Source organism: Passer domesticus, chromosome 2 (assembly GCF_036417665.1).
Source record: "Passer domesticus isolate bPasDom1 chromosome 2, bPasDom1.hap1, whole genome shotgun sequence".
NCBI classification, from domain to species: domain Eukaryota; kingdom Metazoa; phylum Chordata; class Aves; order Passeriformes; family Passeridae; genus Passer; species Passer domesticus.
In genome coordinates, this window is record NC_087475.1 from 39,450,475 (window position 1) to 39,474,754 (window position 24,280).

General features: G+C 35.9%; 1 protein-coding gene and 1 long non-coding RNA gene across 8 annotated transcripts in view; one reads left to right on the plus strand and one right to left on the minus strand.

Moving 5' to 3' along the window:
• LOC135293787 (uncharacterized) overlaps nucleotides 1–15,783 on the minus strand; it is a 29,098-nt gene extending 13,315 nt beyond the window's left edge. Inside the window, exons 1-2 of the long non-coding RNA XR_010355877.1 lie at nucleotides 14,732–15,783; nucleotides 13,449–13,604 (exon numbers count right to left, since the gene is read on the minus strand). This is a non-coding gene — a long non-coding RNA (uncharacterized LOC135293787). The remainder of the gene's footprint in view (nucleotides 1–13,448; nucleotides 13,605–14,731) is intronic.
• NALCN (sodium leak channel, non-selective) overlaps nucleotides 1–24,280 on the plus strand; it is a 234,197-nt gene that overhangs the window by 19,787 nt on the left and 190,130 nt on the right. For 6 of the 7 annotated variants that reach the window (XM_064408342.1, XM_064408338.1, XM_064408339.1 and 3 more), the window contains 3 exons: nucleotides 9,811–9,894; nucleotides 11,542–11,681; nucleotides 12,502–12,630. In XM_064408342.1, the coding sequence (XP_064264412.1) occupies nucleotides 9,811–9,894; nucleotides 11,542–11,681; nucleotides 12,502–12,630 (353 nt within the window). Of the gene's footprint in view, nucleotides 1–9,810; nucleotides 9,895–11,541; nucleotides 11,682–12,501; nucleotides 12,631–24,280 lie in introns of those variants that run through there. The other variant, XM_064408345.1, reaches the window with a different exon arrangement.

The window sequence follows — 24,280 nt, forward strand, 5'->3', positions numbered from 1 at the left end:
TTTTTCTGATAGGTGCTTTGGTTGCTGTAGTTGCTGTCTCTTTGCTCAAGAGAAGAGAACTGAGGATGGAGCTTGCAAAAAAAAATTTTGATGAAATAGGAAAAGAAAAATAGTATTCATCAGCACTAACTTGCGGGACTGCAGTGGTCTGCAATTAGTTGTTTGTGTCTAAAGTAGGCTCTTTCAAGGGATACTTTTTCTGGGTTTTTTTTTTTTTCTGTTGAAAGAAAACAAAGCTTAAAGCACACACACTAATATTTCACCTGTATGTATCTCCCAGTCAACAATTTCTCTAACTCATATATTTATTTGTCAGTGGAAAGGTGAGGACTACAGAAAGTATACACACAGTGTGATGCTAAATTATTTTTTAACATTTATGATATTTGCTCATTTATGCTTAAATTAATTTCTTCCATAACCATCCTAATTCATAACTTTGAGTTATGAATTAAAGAACTGATGTTTACTTTATTACAAGTTTCTGGTTTGCATTCTTTTCAGTAGTTTTAATTAACATGCCATTTTTATCAAACAAGAATGGAGAAATTACAGAACTAGTTTAATCTTTCTGATAAGTGATGGAAATATTAATAGGATTACAGTGAAACACTGTCAGCTGGCTTACCAGCTTTTGGTGACTTTGTCAAGGGTGTTTCTGTTGCATTACAGACTGAAAATAGAAGATTGAAATTTTGAAATTAATTTAATTCTATGACTTTAGAATTGCTGTATACCCATAGTTTATAAATGAGTTAAGGATCAGGAAGTTGTGTTCTTTTCAAGGGTTGGATAGTAAAACAGAATATGTGGCTCCTTCATCTAGCAATAATGTGCTCTGATGTGTTTATGATATCTCTGCTGAAAGCTCCATCTCAGGATGTGCAAGTCACAAACAAAAGTGAGAACCTTGACCTTAAGGGTAGGGACAGAACTAGTGGAATCAGTGGCAAGGATAAGAAAATCTTGAGATGCTTTGACTAAACAGAGTGAAGGGGGAAATATCAAAAGAGAAAACTACTTACCTATGGTCATAAAAAGCTCACAGAGCAAACACAAAAAAAGACTATTTGTCATAAGATTTGAGTTTCTGTTTTACCCTATGCCTTGTTTTATTATAAGATAAAAACTACTTATCCTTGTTACAAATTATTTTCAAAACCAGACATATATGAAAATACATATATATGTATGTATGTATAAAAATGAAATTTTGTACTGTGTATAAACTTGTTGGAAACCTAGATGTGTAGGCAGGCCCTATGTTATCCTGTGTTGGCAAAGAATAGGTTATTTTAAATAGTTTTAAAACTTAGAATATTTTAAAACTAGAATATTTTAGTGTTGGAGCTGTGATTGTTAGTTTTAAATATTATTTCATGTGAAAAGAATTTATATTCATTATTTGAATACGAGAATCTACAAAAGTTGATCTTCTGTCTCACCTTTTTCCTGTGTTTGTTCCTGCTTTGCTAAGTGTCTACAACAATTGTAAAGACATCTGTTCCCAGGCTACTGGGATTGTGTTGCTCATAAAATGCTCTGCTGCTGTTTCCAGTCACAGGAAATTAAAGAAATTAAAACTGATTATCATGAGGAAAAGAAATTGGAAGTTGCCTGCAGCATGCTGCTAGTTGGGTGTTACTGCCTGTGGGCCAGGGAAGGTTAGAGACCATGGCACTGGAATATACGCACCTGTTTCTATGGTTACTTGTGTCTGGTTTTATTGGAGTGTTTATTACGGGAAAGTAATGACTCATATTACACAGTGGGGCTTTTTGCACCATTTTTGCATTAACACATTAAAAAATCAAATGCATTTAAATTGCTTGGTGAAAGTACATAAGCAGTATTTCTAAAATAAAAATTGTATTTTTTCTAAGTGGTCAAGGGGTCATGGAAGTTTTTAGAGATAAATTATTCTGGATTGTGGATTGAATTATGTGTCCATAAAATAAAATACTTAGTGACTTACCATAGTGATCAAAATTTAACCTAAAAGTTACTAAGAAAAACTATACTGCTCACTGAATTTCATAATGCAGCTAGAAATATACAGACCAACAAATTAGATTAACAAAACTTTATTTTTTTGGTAATGCTATTTTTTTCCTCTCCAATAGCACTTTCAAGGATTACTTTCTTGTTATTCTTAATGAAAACAGCTATTATTGAGGGATATTCTGAATGTATGACTTCATGTCAGTGTAAAATGAGACATATATTGGGAAAGCCGTGAAACCAACGTACTGGATAACATGTTTTCTCTCTGGTAGCAAGAGAGAAAAATTCATTCCTAATATGCCTTTCTGTGTTGAAATTTGCATTTTCAAGGAAGTCTGCTATAACTAAAAAATTCCATTTTATTTTATTTTTCTCCCGTGTTGTCGTCTCTCTTAATTTGAGAGGATCAAAAAAGACGTGAAGATAAACAAATCTTAATGCCATCCAAATCCCTGTTGAAAGGAATAAGAGCATTTCTGTGCAGCTGTATTTTCATGAAAATGATGAAATTTGTGGGGGATTTTTAAGGGAGTAAGCTGAATGTAAAATTTGATTTCACAGTATTGTGTTCTCCACCATTAATATAAATATGGATTTCTTACAGCTATACTAGGATTTTTATTTCAATAAACTTTTCCTGGCCTCTGCAGTAAAAAAATGTATTCTTCAGCATTTTATAACACAAATTACCAAATGATACAATAATCTTTCTGGAAAGTGTCTCCTTCTTATGTATTCCAACCCTCATCATTGTGGAGTTTTTTTCTGTTGAATGAAAGCTTTGAGTGTCAATCATAAATCTGAGTTTTGTCATGTTAGATGAGACTGTTTGCCTATCAAAACTCCCTGTTCAGCCTCCAGGCAACATTTGATACTGCAAAGTAAAAGCTTTCACCTTGAAACATTTGGATCCCAATCTGCCCATTGCATCCACCATGAACACTGGAGCTAGGGGAGGGCAGAATACTGCTGAATGAAACACAGCAGTGTTTATTTCACATCACCTCTGTGAGACTGCAGAGTACTTCCAAGAATGACCAGATGTCCATGCATAGAGAACTAGATGTAGAACTGGAGTGAACCCCAAAAAACTGGCATTTGGTGGAGTTTGGCTTAGATACCCACAACTGGGGAACAGTCTGTGTTGGAAGGAACCTGAAGAGATGGTCTGGACCAACCTCTTGCTCAAAGCAGGGCTCAGAGTTGGTTAGTCAGGGTTCTATGAAATTGAGTCTTAAATATTTCTAGCAAAAAACATGCTAGCATTTCTCTGGGCAACATGATCAGGTGTTTGACTGTTCTCATAATCGATATTTTTTTCCGTGCATTTCCTGGAGACTGTGAGTGTTTTTCCATGTAGGGGAATCCTATTGATCCTCCTGATCAGCCACTTTTAAATTTGGTGAACTCTTAAGATGTCCAGGGATGCCACGTGAGCCAGTAAGGCAATACCTGGGGCACTGAATACAGTTGAATAATGAGCAGATGGAGAGGGAAATGAAATTCAGACTTTCAGTGCAGTAACCCGTAAAATCTCTGCAGGGCATATTGGCACCCAGCTGCAATGGTAAAGTGGTGTATCAAGAGAGAAGCCATATAATACAGCAGCAAAGCTCCCTGCCTCAAGGGTTTAGGAGCCATATTTCTGTTGGGCATTAGCATCTCTTCTCTATGGGCTAGATATGAAGAGTGTGCCTGGAGGCTCTGAATAGTGGTCGATCCACAGTACTTGGCACTGGGTTGAACTGAGATGCTCTACAATGTTGTGGGTGGCACAGGTGGTGTGTTGTGGCATTTCTTTCCACTGTATTGTGGAAACAGTTATTCCCTTCCATACTTTTGTAGTGGATGAAGTGAGTTGTGTAACACTTTGATGCTTGTCCCTGGTTTGGATTTGGGGGGTGGGGGTGGTTTTCTTTTGGTTTGTTTTGTTGGCGTTGTTTGTTTGTTTAACTTAAGAGTTTTGTTTAAAACACTGGTTTTTAACTCTTACTAATTCCCTCACCTCATTTTTTTACAGAAAACACTGTTATACGGTTATTAGCAAGTAAAATGGTCCTTGTGTGTCTGTCTGAAAGTCCTGAGTTTTGCTTCACAACCAGAATTGTTTCTTCCTTTACAGTATTTTTGTTTTTTATTCTGTTAGAAACAGCATATGAAATGTGAATACTATAGTTTAATATCCACCCAGTATATGAAACACAAAATACTAAATTTAATATAGTTAATTACATATATTAACAATAATCTAGTCTGCCTTAAAAACAGGTTTGAAACTGTTCATTGGTGAATAGTTCTTTAGCCTTGTATTTTTATTGGTGTTTCCTAAAACAATCTGAAAATCTCAACAAATTCAATTCAAAATCAATTATTGTAATGATTGCAAAGGATGAAGTAATGGTTCTTTAGTGATTACAGGGTTTTTTGTAATGATCAATTGAAACTATGTTGTTGTGTGTCTGTAGCATGTGTGGCATCATTCTCTTACCCAAAGGACCAGGAAAAGCTTTATTTCATTTTATTAATTAAAAATAGATAATTTGGGGATTTGTGCTGTAGCATCTAGTGATTTTTTCAATGTTTTCCTAGCATAGAATGCATGATTACTCTCAATATTACATTATCTGTTAGGAAGAAGATAAATTATGTACTATGGAATGTGTTACTTAAAGTATCTCCTCATACATAAAGTATGATGGAGGAGCAGTTCAGTATGATGCATGAGTAGTTACAAATTTAACTTGTTTAGTTCAGTGATGATAAAGTGATGATAATATACTCATAGCCATTCAGAGTTAGGTTTTATACAGAAATTGTAATTCCATTGGCTGTTTCAAATCAGTTGCTGTTATGTGAGTATATTTTAAATTAGTTCCTTCACTATGAATGAAGATATTTTATAATAAAGAAGACATGCAGAAAGTGAGTTGTGTCATTCCCACACACATACATTGTTTCTTTTTTCCCCCAAATACAGACTTTTAAAGTAAATATATTTTGGGTTACTTTGAAGTGATCCAATCACTGTTGTAGAGGACAAACTTAGAGGTAAACCACTCATTTAAAATATTTCAGTTTTTCTTTAGTTATTAGCATGGTCCTAACTAAGCAATTCACAATTTCTTCTGTTTCCTGCCCTTTGTTCCCATCCTTTGTTTGACACATGAGAACATTCATGAAATAGTTTTATTTTGAAGGATGGAAAAGAAGAATTGAGTACAGTCAGATGCAGTTTTCCTTCTTGATTAGGCCATATTTCTTCATTGTCTTTACTGTGTGAATAAAACATAGAAAGTGTTTGTCATGTTGGGAGCTGGACTGTATTGTCCATATTGTTCTGCTACTCAGAAGACTATGAACTGCAGGTTTTTAAGTAAATAGGAAAAGTTTGAAGCTTTGAAAAGTTTGAAGAAATAAAAATGTAAAGAATATATGCATGGACTGTGGTAAGGTAGGAGATACATACCCTCTGTGTGCATGTATCTGCATATGCAAGGAGAGAGAGCTTAGGCAAGGTGCTTCCTTGAGCTCTGATTTAATTTTGTGTCCCACTCAAACCTCTGTGCCCAGCAGTGTTTGTGTGGAGTCAGACAGTGGGGGAGGGAAGGTTCGTTTCCCTAACTCAGCTGTGCTCTCTCTTCTACCTTGCTTTTTCTGTTATAATGAACACAGTGTTAGGAGGAGAAAAAAAATACACTCCCAAATTCTTATTCCCTCTATTCCTTCTATTTCATCCTCTTCTCTTTTTTTTTTTCTCCTAAAATCTCCATAAATGTCAGCCTCTGCACATAAATGCTTGTTTGTAGTGCTTTACAAAGTAGCCCACAGGGTGATCTGAAGGGTGTACCAGAGTTGATGATGTGCTCTGTTTACCACTACCAGCACATGCAGGATCCAGTGATTGCGACAGAATGGCACAGTAGCCCATTGTTACTGAGCTTGAGGGTCTCTCCACATTCTTTCAGCTCTTCTGTTTGTCAGAGACCGTGAGGAAAAGTGGGAGTCTAGGGTTCTAATGAGAGATCCAATACTGCAGGACTCCTTTCCAAATGATGGTAAATCTGATTATTCAGGGCAAATATCATATTACTTTTTATTTAGCTTTCAGACAGAGTCAGCTGGAAAGAGGCAGGAGGGAAGGTTTGAGAGAACAGGTTGTAGTCAGGGATGAAAGGGAAACAAGAATTCCTGAAGGCAAGCAAGGAGGCAGAGGGGGCTGTTGATTTGCAGGGACTTGCTGTTCATCTCAAGGTGTTCCTGAGGTGTTAAGAGACATGCGGGGCAGAAATTACCTCAGGGATATCTGTGCTAGCATCTAGCTAAGCTGTCTACCTTACCACTGAGATACTGAAATTGCTTGAGAAAATTAGCAGACAAGCAGATTGCTTTATGCAATTTGGGGATTAATTTCATCAAGTATTTTGTTTTCAGCAAGGTTGATAATGAAATAAACGTTTATTAAAGAATTGCAGTCTGTCTAGTCTTCCCTTCTCATGTGCGTTAAACTGTAATGGCTCTCATAGGGTGATTGCCCCAAGCGTTATTAGTTCTATGTGTGGTTCTCTGTATTTTGTACTGACTCACATTTTCAATGTGTTAGGTCTTAATTTTTTTCCCCTTTGAACTTGTATAATGATTGTTCAGGGCACCTAATATTGGCTATAGGCATTTTATCTTTAAAGCATAGTTGCGAAAGCAACATATTTTCAGCACAGTTGAGAAAGTGGATCTTCTGTCGCCTTACGGTGATTTGTTTTGGAGGAGTGGCAAATAATTTTGTTGTCTAGATAGGCTGTAAACTGTGTTGCTGGAGAAGTTTTCAGGACTTGTTGTGCACATCAAGATTCCACTGTCTACTGTAGGCAGTAGGAAGTCAGATATTTTAATGACTTTAAGTGGTTTTGATTAGTCTCTGCACAAGGCTTCTTGTCTACAGTTCCTTCATGTTCTGGAATAGCGCATTCAGAAAAAAAATACTAAAGGAAACTTCATCAATAATTCTCAGATTTCAGCAGATACAATGAAAAAAGGGTTGTGGGGTTAACACATTGCAATACTTCAGCTATTTTAGGTACGATGTCACCAGAGATATTTAAATACCATTTATTTGTATTCCTTTCCAAGTCTAAGAGCTGTCATTGACCAAGAATGTGGTATTTCAGCCTAAAGATTTTTTTTCAAATGTGAATGAAATTCATTGTTCATTGCTATTAATAACAAGTACTAGCCTGTGTTTAGCCAGAATTAGATTTTTCATGGAAGTAGTACACATATTCTGATTTTTTCTTTAAGCAGAATGTGCTGTTGGAAGCCTCAAAAATGCTTCCAAAAGCAACTAACATCCACATGTCAATACACAGTATAAAAGCATTAAAGATTCTCCACCACATCCACAGCCAGACAAATGGTAAATGGCATTAATAGGATTTAGCCAAAGCCTCTCTACATCAACGTAGAAAGAGCCAGGAGCTTCCTAAAAGGAGTAGTTCTTTCAAATATAATTCAGGTGCGCTGAGTTTCTGTGGGTGACCCACTGAAAGCCACCCGTACTGGGAGGGTGTAGTAGTGGAAGCAGGCTGGGTGTGACAGCCAGAGCAGTGAGCTGGTTTAGCAACCTGACTGGTGAGAAGACTGGAAAGGGTCATGACATTTTCCTTTGTAAGGAGAAAACAGCAAAGCTGCTTCAATCATACCACAACTATTGTGGAGAGAAAAAGCGATTTCTAAAAAAAGATTTCGCTTTCAGTGAGAACTTGGTGGGTTATTCAGAGGAGGGTGAATACAGGAACTCCTGCCTAAGTTCATGCTCAGATCTGCACAGCACAACTCAGGGAAGACCTTTTGTTTAGACAAAGGGTGCTTAAGAGAAGAAGAGTAATTGTCAAGGAGTTCTTCAGCAAGAGAAAGACCAATCAGCATTTTTGTTCAGAGCCACAATTGAAAGACTCAAGTAGCATGTTGATTCAAATCTCATTGGAGATTTGTTCCAGAGTAAGAGATTTAGTGTGGTAGGTGATCTCTGTGGAGAAATAACATGTTTCTGCTTCACAGGTACTGAGCATAACCACTAAATAGCTGAGTTCTCTCAGCCCTTAGTGAAGAGTAACTGATTAGCTTAGAGTTTACATGGGGAACTAAGTCTACATTTTTCAGGAATGACAGGCTAAAAATATGATGAAAAAGTTCCTGATTTGTTTCTTCCCTGATTTGGAGTCTTCCTCCTCATAGTTCTTGAATTGAGGACTTTAACATCCTTATGCGTTAGGAAATCTTTGAAAATAGTGCCAAAGTTCTTTGTCCTGTATTTCTGATTTGAAAATCACTTACTGTATTTTCCTGATTCCCTAACAGTTCACTTCTACCCTGAAGAATTTTTGCAACTGAAATAAATTTTTAAAACTTATTTTGTCTCTATTTGCACAATATATCATGCTGTCGCCTACTGCAAGAAATAATAAATCATTTTTAGGATAGTGCATGTCACTGAAAATATTAGATTAAAACAAAACATCTTGTCTGTGCTTTTAGAATCAATGGTAATGCTGAGACTTAAAAAAAAATCGAAAGAACTATAACTGAGATAAAGAAAAATGTTTATAAAGCCAGGACTCACATATGAGGCCAAAGTCCAGCAATGGCTTCAAGATTCTTGAGACATGACAATAATTTTTCCCCAGTTATAGCTGTGAAAAGTGGATGTCAAACATTGCCCTTTGCACCTGGAAGATCACTTAAAAGAGCCCAAAGAGTGTATAAGACAGGGAAGGGTGTATTAAATCTGTTGTGGGAAAACTTAATTTAAAAAGGTGTGATTTTGTGCCCTGAGTTGCTCTGTCATTTTCTCTGCATATGTTTCTACATGAATGGGATATCCACTTTCCTTAGGTGTATTTTTGTCTAGTCTCCCTTTCAACAAGCTTCATCTTTCTACATGCATTTGTTCTCCAACTTCCTCTGTGCTCCATGAGGTACACAAAGCTGTCTAACACTCAGCCATAATCTATCTAATAAATGTAGATATTTTTGAGTTCAGTGTTTGAAGTGAAGTGTGGGGCATTAGCAGCCCAACAAAGAAGTGTTTTTATAGCTTGCCATTGAGGGCCTGTGTTGCATATTGTCAGGAATGGTGTGGAACATGAGGATATTGAAACATGCAAACTGGAACAGAGGTTGAGAATAGTGCAGAATAAAGGAAACTGAGCTTAGATATAGAATTCTCCATGCTGTCTTTTAGGAATTATCTCTGGATTGGACTGTCACCAAAACCATGTTCTGATGTTACAGTGGTTACTCTCAAGTGTTTTTGAAATAGTGAGGTTTCTCTAGAGCATGGAACATGACTGAAAACTTATGAAGAAATGAATGTAAAATGATACTGATTTAATTAAAACTGTTAAACAGTACTGAAATAATTGACTAGCACAGTACTAGATTGCCAGCATTTTACACTGATCTTCCTGTGTAAATATTTTATAATGGGAAATACAATGGAAAAGTAAGTCCAGTGTTAATTTTTTGTGTGATTTTTGATTTACAGCAGTCTTTGTAAGGTTTTTTTTTGACACAAACTTAGAAATATTGTGCGAGAATGAAGTTAGTATTTATTCACCCACACAATGTGTATATATGTTTCCAGTGTATTCTGATCCAGATACTGGGCTTTTGGAGTCTTTCAAAAGTGGCCTTTTAAAAGTGCACTGGAAGAGCTGTGCACTTTTAAAGAGCTCTTCCAAGAGCTCTTGTTTATGGTGTTTGTAAATTCTGACAATTAACAAAAATTAACCTCTTAGCTTTCCTTTCTTGTAGGGTGATAGCTCCTATGTAAAGGATCGTTGGTGTGTGTTTGATGGATTCATGGTCTTTTGTCTTTGGGTGTCACTGGTTTTACAGGTAATCATTTCACTTCCTTTTACAATTAATAGTTCCTTAATTTTGAAAACACATGGCACAATCAAATAAATGTGAGTTGTATGGAAGTAGACTTGTACATGGATCAAATTGTTTTAAATTTTTGTTTTAAAATTAATTAAATTTAATTGTTTTAAAAAAACATGCTGAATTCAACAGATTTATAATTGCACATTGCAGCATATCTACATTTGTAGTAGAATTTATCTTGATTATTTTTTCTTATTTGATCTGAAGCTTGTTAACATAAACCCTGTGCAGTCAGAAGGAGAAAGAGCATTTTCAGAGAGACATATCTCCCTTACTCTACATGATAGTTGTGCTCATTTCCTTCCACTGAGTCTAGTAGGGTGCCATGGTGACTGGCTCAGGCACCTAAAGGGAGAATTGTTCCAGTGGTAGATGTTTGCCATTCTGTAGTTGTAATGTAGTTGTAATGATATAGTGAATGGAGTGGTTTCATGTAGAATCACTCATACCTAACAAAAAATTTCCAAAACTCATGTTAAAGCACAGTAAAAAAAAAAAAAAAAAAAAAAAAAAAAAAAAAAAAAACAAAGACCAAAACATTTGGAAACAGTTTGATAAATTTTTATAAAGAAGGGAACTTGGACATATTGCAAAAAATTGCAGAGTTAAGGTATAGGTGACATTTTTTCCTGCAAATCAATCGGTCCTTAACTGTAGCATGTTTTCTGGATAAGAACAGGTTGAAAACTCTGACATTGAGTTTACAATAGCATAAGGATTATAAAAGTTCTGTAGTGATTGCTGTTAGACACTTATAAAATTTCTGACAAATTTAAGACACGTAATTTTCTGCGCTTTACACAGGGGAGACTTTGGTACACTTTGTACACATGCAGAATGAAGGTTGATTGTTACAGATAAGAACTGTACATTACCCAGTTTATGCATTGTCAGGTTCCCTCTCAATTTTCTTAGTACTTTGAGCAAACATTAAATCAAGCAGTTACTCTCTGAGTGAGAGACCAGGATTAAAACAAGGTATTTGCACCCAATCATTCAGCTAAATACTCTATTGAGTGCATAACCTGTCAGTGTATTGAGGAACTGGTTCCCTGTTCTGTGCCTTGGCTGAAATTTATATTGTAAGTAGAATCTAGGAAATGATGTACAATTTTGTCATGCACTTGGAATTAAATGGAGAATTTATAATCATGTTGCAATTCATAGACAGTCTGTGTACATGTACTTTTATATCACAGTAAAAACCTTAGTGCTGTGCAATGTTAACAGATATTGATTTTCATATTGGAGCTATATTAATACTGCCAGCAATGTTGTGGAAAACGTGTGGAGTAGGACAGAAACAGGGAAACAGGCAGCTGGCACATGCTTGCGCAGTCTTCTTGAGTTGTTTGAGACTCAAACATTATGAACATGGGCAGAGTATATTTAGTGATTTTCATTAGGGTAATTTAGAAGTGAATGAAAGTATTTACGAATACTTTTTAAAAAGTGTGGTAGAAATAAACTGTAAAGTAAGCCAAGATTGAAAATGAAAATAAAAAACATGTATAGTATTTATACTTTCAAAAGCTCTGGAAGTGAACACAGGTGAAGGACAGGGTCTTCAAGACAAACTACTGATTCTTTTCTTTGTAGGTGTTTGAAATAGCTGAAATAGTTGACCAAATGTCACCTTGGGGCATGTTACGGATTCCACGACCACTCATTATGATTCGAGCATTCCGAATATATTTTCGTTTTGAGCTGCCAAGAACTAGGATAACAAATATCTTGAAGTAAGTAAGGCTGTTGTCTGAAAAATAACAAAGCTTATTTAAATTTTGACTTGGAAGACTGACTGTGTAGTCAATCAATGACGCTTCATGCTTAATGGGCATTTTTCTCCTGAGTTTTAGTTCTAGCCAGAAAATTGTTGCACCTTTCTATATTCAAGGAATCATCACATTTTATAGAAAACAATCAGAACTTTCAAATGTTTAAATAAATTTTAATGTATGTTTGCTAATAAATGTAGCCAGCAATTTTCAACAAATGGCAGTAAATTCTGTTCCATTAATATGGCATTTAATAATCAAAGTGAATACCCTTAATGGGATAATATTTATAAATACCATTACATGAGCATATGCCCTGACCATTCCAGTTACTAGTATGCTTATATTGGTGTGTTTACAGAGATGCAAAGAAACACGTGTAAGTGTGCTTGGTGCAGCATGTAATGGCAAAATACATGTCATGGTAATATGAAAGAGTTTTCAGTCTTTATTCGGTATCAAGTTTATTTCATTACCATATCTGATCTGCGTGAGTCATTAAATGCTATTTTACAAAAGCCAGATTTTTTTTATTTGGGTGTTTTTGCCACCCTTTGCAGTTTTCAGATGGTTTAATTACCCTGACTTAGGGGCTTATAAAAAAATCACAGCCCCCTTTTCTACTTGTGCACAGAGTGAGAGAACACTTTTAATGAGAAATGTTCTGCAGGATAAAATACTGCTGTCTTTGCATGAGCATATTTTCTATTATATAGATTCTGTTCTTTTCAGAGGCCTCACATTGCCTGTGCTTTCAGTGGCCTGTTTATCTTTTTACCAGGCGTTCTGGAGAGCAAATATGGAGCGTTTCAATTTTCCTTCTGTTCTTTCTTCTGCTGTATGGGATTCTGGGAGTGCAGATGTTTGGAACTTTTACGTACCATTGTGTGACTGATGACACACAGCCAGGGTGAGTTCACCTGTGCAGGCTTGATGTGGGCCTGTTCTTTCATTGCTTATGTTTTATTTTAGTTGTCATTAGTAGATGTAAAATGGATTAATAGATTAAAAGCAGTCCAGCAAAATGCACTAAGGCAAATTGAGGAAACAAAAGTAGTAAGAATTATGAAAAATACAAATTTTAACTGTGACAGAGAGATTACAGTTTGTGGCATTTGGCTATGGTCTGACTTAGGGAGCTGAGTGACTGTGTATGTTGGGTGGGGCAGGGAGGTGACAGAGCAGGAAAGCAGAGAGGACTTTTAACAAGAGCATTGCCACTTGTGGCTGACCTGGGTCACTGATGATTCATCAGCTTTTGCACTCTTTTATCTTTCCCTAGAATGTCTTTTTATAGGGCCAGACCTAAAGATGCCCTAGAATCATAGAATCAAAGTTTGGGCTGGAAGGGACCTTTAAAAGTCATCTAGTCCAACCTCTGTGCAATGAGCAGGGACTTCTTCAACTAGATCAGGTTACTCAGAGCTCCTGCCCAACCTGACGTGGCGTGTTTTCAGGGATGGAGCATCCACCACCTCTCTGGACAACCTCTTCCAATAACTCAGGCCCTTTCTGGATTAATAATTCTCTGTGACCTGATGCTCAGATCCAAAGACCCTTTTTTCTCCCAGCCTTTGCAAAATACTGATGATAAATATTTTATGTTGGTGATTGAGTGTACATTATGTTCTTGACTCAAAATGCACTTAATCACAAGATTACCTCAAAGTACAATGTAGCCTCTTGAGTCACTGAGATGGCTCACAAAATCACAGATAATATGCTTACCTGTCCTGTTGAGTTGAGGGCTTGACTGTGTCCTTGAGCACCATTACATTGTGAGACTCTATTGCATCTGTTTCTTTGTTTGGTCCCTGTTCCTTTGGATAGGGAGATGTTGGCTCTGGAGTTGTGGCCTTTATTTTAGTCAAAATTGGATCCTTCCTGTTTTGAATTTGCCAGAAATAAAATTAATAGAGTAAGCATTGTAAGAAAGCAAAACACCACTTAATCTGCTAGTGAGCTGAATAACATTTCTGATGATTGCAAAACTCTGTGTTAACGCTTTTTCTAAAATAGAACCTAAAAACTATCAAATATAAAATTAGAAGTGGCAGATAACGAAAAAGGTTGTAAAATCATTTGAGAACATGCTAGACCAAATACCAAAACACGGAATTTTGTTAAATTAAAAGGAAAATTACTTCGGGACATTGTCCTAATTATATAATCAATACTATCATAAAATATGGAGCTGATATTCATATACTTCATGCAGATATGTTCTTTCATTCTAACTGTTCCTCTCTTTTTTAAGAGAAAATTTTTATAGCATGGATATTTTGACAGTTTCCTGTAGACACGGGGAAAAAAATTATTTGTAAAAAATTTGGTTGTGGTAATGAGAAGGTCTGCAATTGTGTAAGTTATGGAATGTTGTTTAAAAAAACGAATGGGATATACAATGCAGGAATGATTGGGCATCATGTAATTGCCTGTGTCACTGAATATAACATTTCCTTGAAATCAGCAGAAAAAGATGAAATGTGACATAGTAATGTGTGCCATATGGAAATTAAATTTTGTAACTTTGGCGCAGCCCATAAAAATCTGTTAATTTTTTCTACACATGTTGGGCTGCTCTCTGAATAATATTTTTTTTAATGGTATACAGAAACCCTTCAATTTTAGGTTTTTGAAAGGCTGGATTACAGAAAAATGTTAAAAAGGGACAAATATCGTGGATAGCCTTAACTCCTTTTTCTTTCAGTATCATCAAGTATATGTTTTTAGCTGTATAAGTATTAGAAATCTAATTTAAGTTACTTTTAAAGTACGTGCAATAGGCACCTTCAGTAAGCAGTTAATCACTTTTGACCTCTCCAGACCAGACTTGTAATTTTAAATGGGCTCCTGTGATTGTGTATGATGACTACAGTTACATTGGACACCACTTTTTTCCCTGGAAGTGTTCCTCCAATTATTCTGATGAATGGTGCTCCTCCAAAGAACAACACATGTTATTGACATGTGGATGTATACCTCAGTTTTGGCATACTACTCATTCTTACTCTGAAAATACTGATTTCCTCTTCTTGTCTGTAATATTTGTCATTATGTATTGTGAAGATTTACACCTATTTGTTCCTGTTTTAAATTTTGAGGAATGCAGTGCAGAAGCTCAGGTTGGAGTTGGGGTGTGCCTTCTTCATGTAGATCAGGACTGGCCTTCCCAGAGTTATCTCCAGAATTTTTAATTCCCACCATGGGCTACGAAAATAAATACAGAGAAAGAAATAACAGTTCTGGTACAAAAAGGACAGTATGGAGAGATGTTGGTCCAAAATGTAATTAGAAAGAAGGGGATATGTCACTTCTGAATCCAGGAAAGTTTAGTAGCTGGGATGTAATAGAGCACAAAAGTATGAAAATTGCCTTGCCAAATTTTACTTTTGTCTTTGAGGTTCAGTTTCTCAATTTTACAATGACCGTTCAGCATTCCTCTCAGAGGTTGAGTCTGTCTGTCTGTCTCTCTGTTTCAGATGGCTCAGTTCCAGGCAATGGAGAGTGGCCAGAGCTGGCTGTACTCGTCCTTAAATAACTTCTGTCTTTAATGAGCCGCAGCTGTAAATTTTCATTATTTTTTCAAACCGGATCCCGGGCTTCCAAGTCAAGATTAGAAAAATTAAAAGCATCCAATTAGTGACCACCTGTGAGAACTTTATTTTTAGGTGATTTGCCTCTTATTATGCAGGCAACCAGGAAGGATAAAATCTTATCTTTGTGGTCAAGACTTGATCTATTTCTGACATTTTAGAAATTATTCTTAAGTCTACTGCCTTATGAATTATTATGAGGGAGTCAAGTTTCTTTTGAAAATGGTGTCTTAAAATCTTTCTATTCTTTTTTATTTGAAAGGACGTGGTGCCTTCATCAGACATTTATTGCCTCTTTGACTGCAGCAAGTTCTTTTATCTTTCCATCATTAACAATGCCTACACTGCCTGACCTCCTGTCTCCTCACCTCCTGAGTAATTTTCTGATGTTAGCTATGACAAACAAAAATACTGAAGTGAGCTAACCACAATCTGAGTTTTCATTCTGTCTGAGAAATCAGCAGAATCTCACTTGCTTGCAAAGGCTGAAAAGTTTATTATTGTTGTTTGAGAAGTCCTTTTTTTCTGTATTCTTACAGTTGTCTTCCCTATAAGGAACATTGTTATCTTCTTATACAATTTTATTACTCTATTTCCTTGTGATTATGACTTATATTTTTTCAACTATACTGTAAAAACTTTTTTCTGATCATATCTCCAACCAATATATCTTTTCCTGTCAAGAATTGGTGTATTATGTGTATTTCCATAGAGTGGATCTTCTTTAGTTGCTTAAAAGATGATGTGTCTGAAATGTAAAATCGAATTATCTTGATAAATCTATATATTATAAACAGTTTGACCGGTTTTGGGGGTTTTTTTTGGTTTTGTTGGGTTTTTTGTTTGTTTTTTTGTTTGGTTTTGGGATTTTTTTTTTGTTATATCTGAGATTAATTTCAGAGATATGCAATATAAAGTGAAAATAGTTGTGTTCCCAGATCTACTGTAATTTACTCTTGCTAATCTCCAGTATATAAAAGGTACTTTCATACAGTACAGGAGAAAGAATTTTTTTCTAAATCAGTTCTGTAGCTACTTATAGCTTTCTTTATTTTTACTCCCAAGATACATTTGACTAGGCAATAATTCCAAAGCATGATCAGTTTATATGTATTCCACAACAGTAAATTTTCCTTTTGTAAATCTCAGTCTGCACTGGAGATAAGGGAAAGGAATCCTCATCAAAAGAGAAAAAGCTCATATGGCTAACTATCATAAATTGTAGTACTTACCTATTTATTTTCCCAAAGTCATTCTTTAAGGTGCCTTTTTTTTAACACATTTGATAAGGTATAGGCTGCATATTTCTGTAGACCCATCTGCCCTATCACCATGGCAGTCAATTTTAAATCCTTTGCAAAGTTTCTTGTTTAAAGCAAGGTGGTGCCCAGGAAAAGAGATAAGAAAAATAATTACTGAGTAATGGAAAGATCTAAGAGGCTTCTGGTCATCTTGCCATTTGCCTGTGAACAGGCCATGAAAATGTCAGGAAACAGCTTCAAAGACTCTGAAGCTGAAAGTTCACCACAATATCTAATAAACGAAATAAATACAATTAAAAAAGAACAAAAGGAATTTGAGATTCTGTCTTACATCAGCAGTGGGAAAGTAAGAATGAGTAATTAGGTTTCTGAGAAAGGGAAGAAATCAAAGCTCAAGCTCAAAAATCAATGTAATAGGACTTCTTTAACAGAGCACATTAATTTATTGATTTTAGTGAACAACCAGATCTGCTTTAATATTGTCTTCGGGACTTACAACCTCTCTTACTGGTAGCATGTCTCTAGTATAAACTCCTCAGGGACAAGAGAAATGGAAAAAAATTACTTTTCCAGGCCTGATGTTGTTTAAACCCCAACCAAAACCAATTAAAATACAGCATCAATCAAAAAGGGAAGTAATTCAGTTTAAATGGACTCATGTCAGAAGAATGGATGAGAGTGATGATGTGATGAACAGTATTGGTGCCCAGGAGAAAAAGCCTCCAGGAGCTGGGCTCTTGTCACTTTCAGGGGGCATGTGATTTCTGAGCAGAAATCCTATTTTTTTATTATAATTGTTATACAGATAGTTACCCAAAGTGATTCATTTAACACAGATTTTACACTGTTTGTGTTTTTCCAGCTCAGTTTTAAACAAAAAGGTGACCTTTTAGTGATGGTCTAGGATAGAATTATGAGAACCCAATTATTTCAGCTCCTGGTGGCTCAGTAATGGCATGTACTTGTGTGTATTAAAATTTGGAGCAGTTTAAGTTTACACAATTCTCCGTCTCAGGGTAGACATGAAAGTTGATTGAATTTCTCCTCAGCCTGTCAATTTTTATGAGATTCTTTAAGAATATGTCATTTGGAGTAAACTGGAGTGGATTTTATACATTATTGGGAAATTGGCTCACTTAAAGAATTTGAATAACATAATCTCCTCTTTGCTGTAGGGAAAGGTATATATTGAGCCACAAGATTTTTACCTTTTATTCGCTGTACAGAAATAACACCTGGTGAGTACTGAGCTTTCCACGGAAACCTACAGGAGACCAGGATTCCAGAAGTCGGAATGTCCTGCACTGTATCACAGAATTGAGGGAAAGACCAGACATCCCCAGAAAAATGTAATCCCAAGAGTGATCTCCACTGAATCTGCCTGTTGTGTGGTTGGGTAGTGTTTGATTTCTTAAACATAAAGGAAGCTAGGAAAGTTCTATTCTTTATATTGCAAGAGGAATTCAGGCTACTAATAGAGAAGGCTGTGGATGTCCTGACAGTCACAGGTTAAATAGCAGTTACCACTGAGCAGTACATCTAATTTAATCTTGAAATGCTGTGCAAAAGAATCACTTCTAGATGTTCAAGCTTTTATAAGGAATACTAAGAATTTCAAAAGAGATCTGTTTCCATCTTGTTTCAGATCTCTTTCCATGAGTGATCTATTTAATACACTGTTTTGAAAACCAGGGACTGCTTTCAGTTTTTTATTGTTGTCTGGAAGCAGAATGCAATGCCTAAATTCTATTCCTCTCCCAATCCCTTGGATTAATGCAATTCAGTAAGGCCTCAGAAATGCTGGAATATCCATCCATCCAGAGATATTTGTGAGCACACTGAAGCCTTCATCTCAGCTACTTTATTAGTTCTGGGAATTTGTGGAGAGTGGGTGGGAAGCAGGAAAACAGTAGAAGTCTAAAAAAGGAGGAAGGAGACAGAACAAGAAAAATCAGGGAAATATATCTAGAATGCTGTAAGCTTAACTTATTTCCCTGAAAGAATTCTGTGGTGAATAAACAAAATAAACTTTTGTAAGCAGTTGGAAGAAAACAAGGAAGTCAGTAAGAGCTAATATGGATTTCTAAAGGAAAAACCATGTGAAACAAATATAATTGCCTATGGCAGAATATCAGCCATGTGAATTGAATGACATATTTCTTTAGTTTAGAAAGGCTTTATAGCAATCTCACAGGACATTTTTGTAAGCTGACAGGAGAAACATGGTTGAGGTGAAAATAATCATAGAATAGGTCCAAAACTCCTTAAAAAACATGCTCAGTGAGATGCTATTAATATCAGAACAGAAAGAACAGCGATCCACATAAGTCTGCCATGTGCTTTTTGGAGTTTCATTAACATCCTTCATGGTGGCACATTTATTGCATTGAGGATGATGTGAGGTTGGGAAGAACTGCACTTGTTTCAGAAGGCAAGATTAGAATTAAAATGGTCTTGAAATATTGAAGACATGCTCTGAAAAGTTGGATGAAAGGCAGCAGGGACAATGTACTGCACTTGGGAAAAGCCAGCTGTACAAATACAGCATAGTGAATCATGTGGAAAAGATAGTTTTGCATAAAGTGATTTAGAAGCATAATGGAGGAACATAGATCAACAGTACTGTGCTCTTGTAAAAACATAAAATTGTTGTATCTTACATTATAGGCATCGTCTGGAAAGAGTCTAAAGGAGACAAATATATATATATAGAGAGAGAGCAGAGTTGATAAAGAGTGTTCAACAGTTTTTTAACTTTAAAAGAGTAGTGGACATATCACAGGTTTTGTGTGGATAAGCACTTTTGCACAGAGTAAGGGAATCTGGTTGCTCTTTCTGTAATACACTAAAATAAGAAGTACATGTACAAAATTTCAGGATGAGAATTTCATGTTAGACAGGACATTAGGAAAAAAGTTTGCACTGGTAGGTATAAAGTTGCACCTATTTCTTAGATAGGTTCCCAGTTTCACTCTGAGGATCTTTAAAACAGCCTGTGGGAACTTGGGAAAAGTAGAAATAGACTGGGGCAGAGAACTATATTTAGTGTCATGTTGAGTATTTGTATCCAATCTTATTTTTCTGTGATTTTATGTGGTCCTTCTTGACATAACAAAGGGTCAGGTATTGCTGTTCTGGGCATCTGAAGAGCAATTTGCTACATCTCTTTTAAAGGGAGACGCATTGGAAGTGAGGAGACTTGGATGCAGAGCTATTGTACATTAGGGCAGAAGTGAGAGAGTGCCTTCCTGCAGTTTTTATTGGTTTCTCTCCCTTTGTGTACCAACTAAAGTGAGAACCTATTCATGAATGTTCCAACTTCATTTTTCATCCTATCCCACATGTAATGTCCAAATCTCCCGCCAAAACATGCTTTTTACTATCAGAGGTGCTATTATTAATTTTTTTTTTTTTGTTCCAGTTACATAAAATACGTTTGTACTCAATCTTTATATATGTCTCCTATCACAGCATTTTTAGCCACTTATGTAGTTGGTCCCTCACTCCCCTGCTCCCTCTCTCATGTAAGATAGAAGAGTTTTTTAATAAATTTCAAGAAAAGCCCCCAAATCCAACATTACTCTGTAGTGTAGAAGACTTACACTCAGTGAACTACACTGTTTGTACTTGACACAAATGCATACCACATTCACTCTTTTTCAGTGCCTAAAATACTTGCCACCCTTCTGTTCCTGTTGTAGCAGGCTGTGCTGGGTTCACTGATGTGTGATTTGACCAGTTTTGTTCGCAAATCTGTACATCACTGCTACCTTCTTCCTTTCAGCTCCTTGTCTTCATCAACTTCTTGTACACCTTCTACCTGGCAGGTTAATGAGAAGGGCTTTTCAGCTGCTATTTGAGGACAAAGCTTTGGTTACAGACTGTCAATGCCTCATTTAATTTTTTCTTTAGAGCTGGAGGTAGCCTGAAGGCTTGATGGCTAGACCGATTTGAGATTTTACATTTGGGTCTCTTGGAAACCCAGCAATATTTTAGATCCTTGAGAAAGTTATATGACCTTACTGTAGGTCTTCAGCTGTGTATTTTAATGATACTTCTGCCTGCAATGCCCTGACAGAGAAGCCCTTTCACCAGATAAAACAGCAGTCCAGTTTTGGCAGTAAGTCTTCCTGCTTACTTTGAGTACCAGTCATGCTATCAAATGGAGATATCGAGTTGCTTTCTCCCAGGTAAAGTGAGAGCTTTGGCAGATGGGCCATGTCAGATGGCCAGTCACCAAATGCTAGTTTCCTCTTTGAGGTAGCTGGATGATGTTAAAAGTATTTTCTTAGGTGCTTAGTGGTAGCAGCCCCTTTTACTGGGCTAAGTCACATCTCCTGCCATTTCAGATGTTTGTGACTGGTGTGTGTAAATGCATTTGGTGAAGGCATCCTGCGTATGGTCTTCACACTTTTCAACACAACCTTTAGGAAGGAATTAGTTTTGCATGTAGTTCAGATTTGGATTCAGGGCGGTATTTTCTTATTGTGCTGAAGATCACCCTGTCTGGTGCCTAAGGAAAAAGTCTAGTGAGATAAAACTGCATGTTGCAGTGGTCCAAAGAAAGAGACAGGAAAACCTTCTCCACTCATCTGCTTTGTGGGTGAGGCATCCAAAAGTGTTTGTAAGCTTTGATGGAAGTAATTCCCAGATAAACTTAAATCTTTTCAAATCCTACAGTGCAGGTTATTGGCCTTGTGTTTTCTGTATAGTGGTTAGACAGCAACTTAGAAGATATTTTTCTGTATTTCATCCAGAGAACTCCAATATATAACCTTAGGATTTTTTAAGTGATTCTGAACATACTTCAAAATCAACATGGTTACAGTCTTTAGCTTAGATTGTTATACAAATTTCAGTTCATTACTTTTCAATTTAAAAGTCAAGAGAGGTGGTTTTTAATCTTTCTTTTAAATTCTATAAAAAAATGCTGTTTGGTTTATAATAGTACTATATGTATGGGATCACTTCAATAAATAAGTCTAATTTAATATACCTCAGTGATATGCAGATTCATTCAGGCTAGCTGGATTTTATTTTAACTCTTCCTGTTTATGTCCTGTATATTAAGCACTTAGAGTGACAGCCTCCTTCATTGTGTAAATGCCATTAATTCATGTTGTTTTGATTCTTCTGAAACAAGTTTTGCATTAGCATACATATCATGCAATTGCCATTTGAATTCAGCTCTGTCTTGTGACTGTTGCAGTCACAAAAATGGGGTGTCATGGAGTTGTTATGTCATGTGGAATTTGATGAAAGCTCAAAATAGTACTGTTTGTACATGTTGCTTTATAAACAAATGCATACTGGAACTTCTGACATTTTCTTTTTTGAGCTTTTTCTCTAGTGCTTGTATATACATTTCAGCACTTTCCATATGATAGATTTCTTCTTTTACTCATTTTTCTGTGAACTTCAGTGACTTAGTTACTTTGAAGGGTAATGGCTGAGTAAGTAGAATTTAATTTCCTCTCATGCCAGTAACAAGTGATCAAACCAATAGCTTGTCAAATTTGTTGAGTACCTGCAACCATCCTGTTTTCATTTGGTTCTTTTTGTAACATAAGTGATCTGCCATGAGGACAGAATCATCTGACTTTGATATTAGCACCTTTGCTAAAAATCTAAATACCCTGAATTTCTTCCCTACCTATCAGAGAGAGAAGGGTGCCTCAGGAGTGTGGATGAACCCACTGACCTTGAACCTCTGGAGATGTATTTCCTTCTGTCTTCATTGCCTAAAATGAGGTAGGGTAAGTCAGGACATCAGAGCTGCAGTCTTTACTTGTGCAGCTGCTTCTAGGGGTTCAGCAAAGAGGTGTTGGATCTTTGCACCCTGAAGTGCGAGATAAGGTTAGTGATTTAATCTGAATGTGTTCAAAATTCCTGTGCAGTGAGTAGCAATGGAAGGAACATCAAAGGTACATTTTTGGATCCTAACTTAGGTCACATGTGAAATAAAAAAATACTAAAATCAAAATCAAACCCAATTTTACTCAGTATTGCTGGCTCACATAACAGGCAGTCTGATGTAATAGTGCCTTATTACTGAATAGGGGCAGAAGAAGAAAGTGTGTAAGAGCATTACTTTTCTTAATTTGTTGGATAAACATGTAAAAAAAATTAATCTTCTAAAATTGGCAAAAAGAAGTAACACTATCCAAGTTCCATCCATAGACTCCAATTTAGACACTACAAGATTGTGAAAACTGGCAAAAAAGCCCACCCAATACTGAAGCCTGAAAGTGAACACATAAATAGTGATTAAAAAATCTAAACTGAATTTCAAGATATTAAAAAAGTCCTTTACACTGGGAAAAACTACTGAAAGAAAATACATTAGCAGTAGTAAGATATTACAGTATCTATATATTGAATTTAAGATTAAAAGTAACTGCTGGATCATCTAGTCAGGCTTCAATTTGTTTCCCTTCTATGACACCTTATAGCTTGTGTCTGACTCCAGTGCATCTCCTAGGTTTGTATCTATTCTTGACTGGTTTGCAGAAGAACAGTCATAAGCAATGGAACTTTTTGTTTCTTACAAAAACTATTTCACTGTTAAAAAAATGTTCCTAATTCATAATTTTAATTTGTCTGGCTTCAACTGTTAGCTTTCTGTTCTTATTCTTGTTATAATTTTTTATGCCAGATTACACAGAACCTTAATTCCCAGTATTTTCTCTGTGTGAATCCACTTAGAGCAATTGAAGCACCTTTCAATATGTTCTTCAATAAACTAACATTATTTAGCTCTTTAGGTCTTTTACTGCAAACCATGTTCTTCAGTGTTATAATTTGCTTTTTTTTTCCTATAACTTCCTCAGTTTTTAAAATATTAAACTGTGATCAAAAACCTGTATGTAATACTAATTTCTATGAGTTTCATATGCAGAGGAACATTAACTCATTATTGCTTTTGTGTGTCTGCAGTCTGGGGAAGTAGTTTTTTCTTGCCATGGTGTTATTGGGATTAATATGAGAGGATGCCTTGTTATATCCCCTCATCTCAAATTTTGTGTGGCACCTATATTCTATAACACAGTATTTCCATCCCCTTATCCCTTTTAATCTATAGGCCGTAGGCCATAAGATTTGCTTTCAATGATCCTGCCATTATAACCTTGCATTTGGCTGTATTAAAACACATTTTAGGTTGTTTGATCAAGCTAACCGAGTAATTCTGGTAATATTTCATAATGCCTTGTTGTTGTTGTTATTTATGTTTCTATCCTTATTCTTATTTTCATAGGTTTCTCTCTCATTGATTCTGGTAGATCATTGTGATCATTTCACTGGGAAGTATTTTTTGACATGTCAGTTAATCAGTTTTCAGCAAATTTAGCTGGTACTTTATTGATATTATATAGTGCCAGCTTTTTAATCAGTCATGTGTTCCTGAATGAATTGCTTTACAATGTCCAATTTTATTTGACAAATCTGTGAGGTAACAAAAATCATGTTACTATGATGAGAATTATTTTCTCTAAATCCATTCTGGCTGCCATTTATTACTTTAATGTTCTTTACTCTTTACCAATTATAGTTTTTATCAGTTTGCTCTTTCTCTTGTCTTGCTTGATGTTAGGCTAAGCACTTGGGCTTCGTGTTCTTTAAAAATTAATGGCACATTAGCATTCTTCTGGAATTTCCCTGCTATTTCAAGATTTATCAAAAATTAATGGAAGAGACGCCCTCG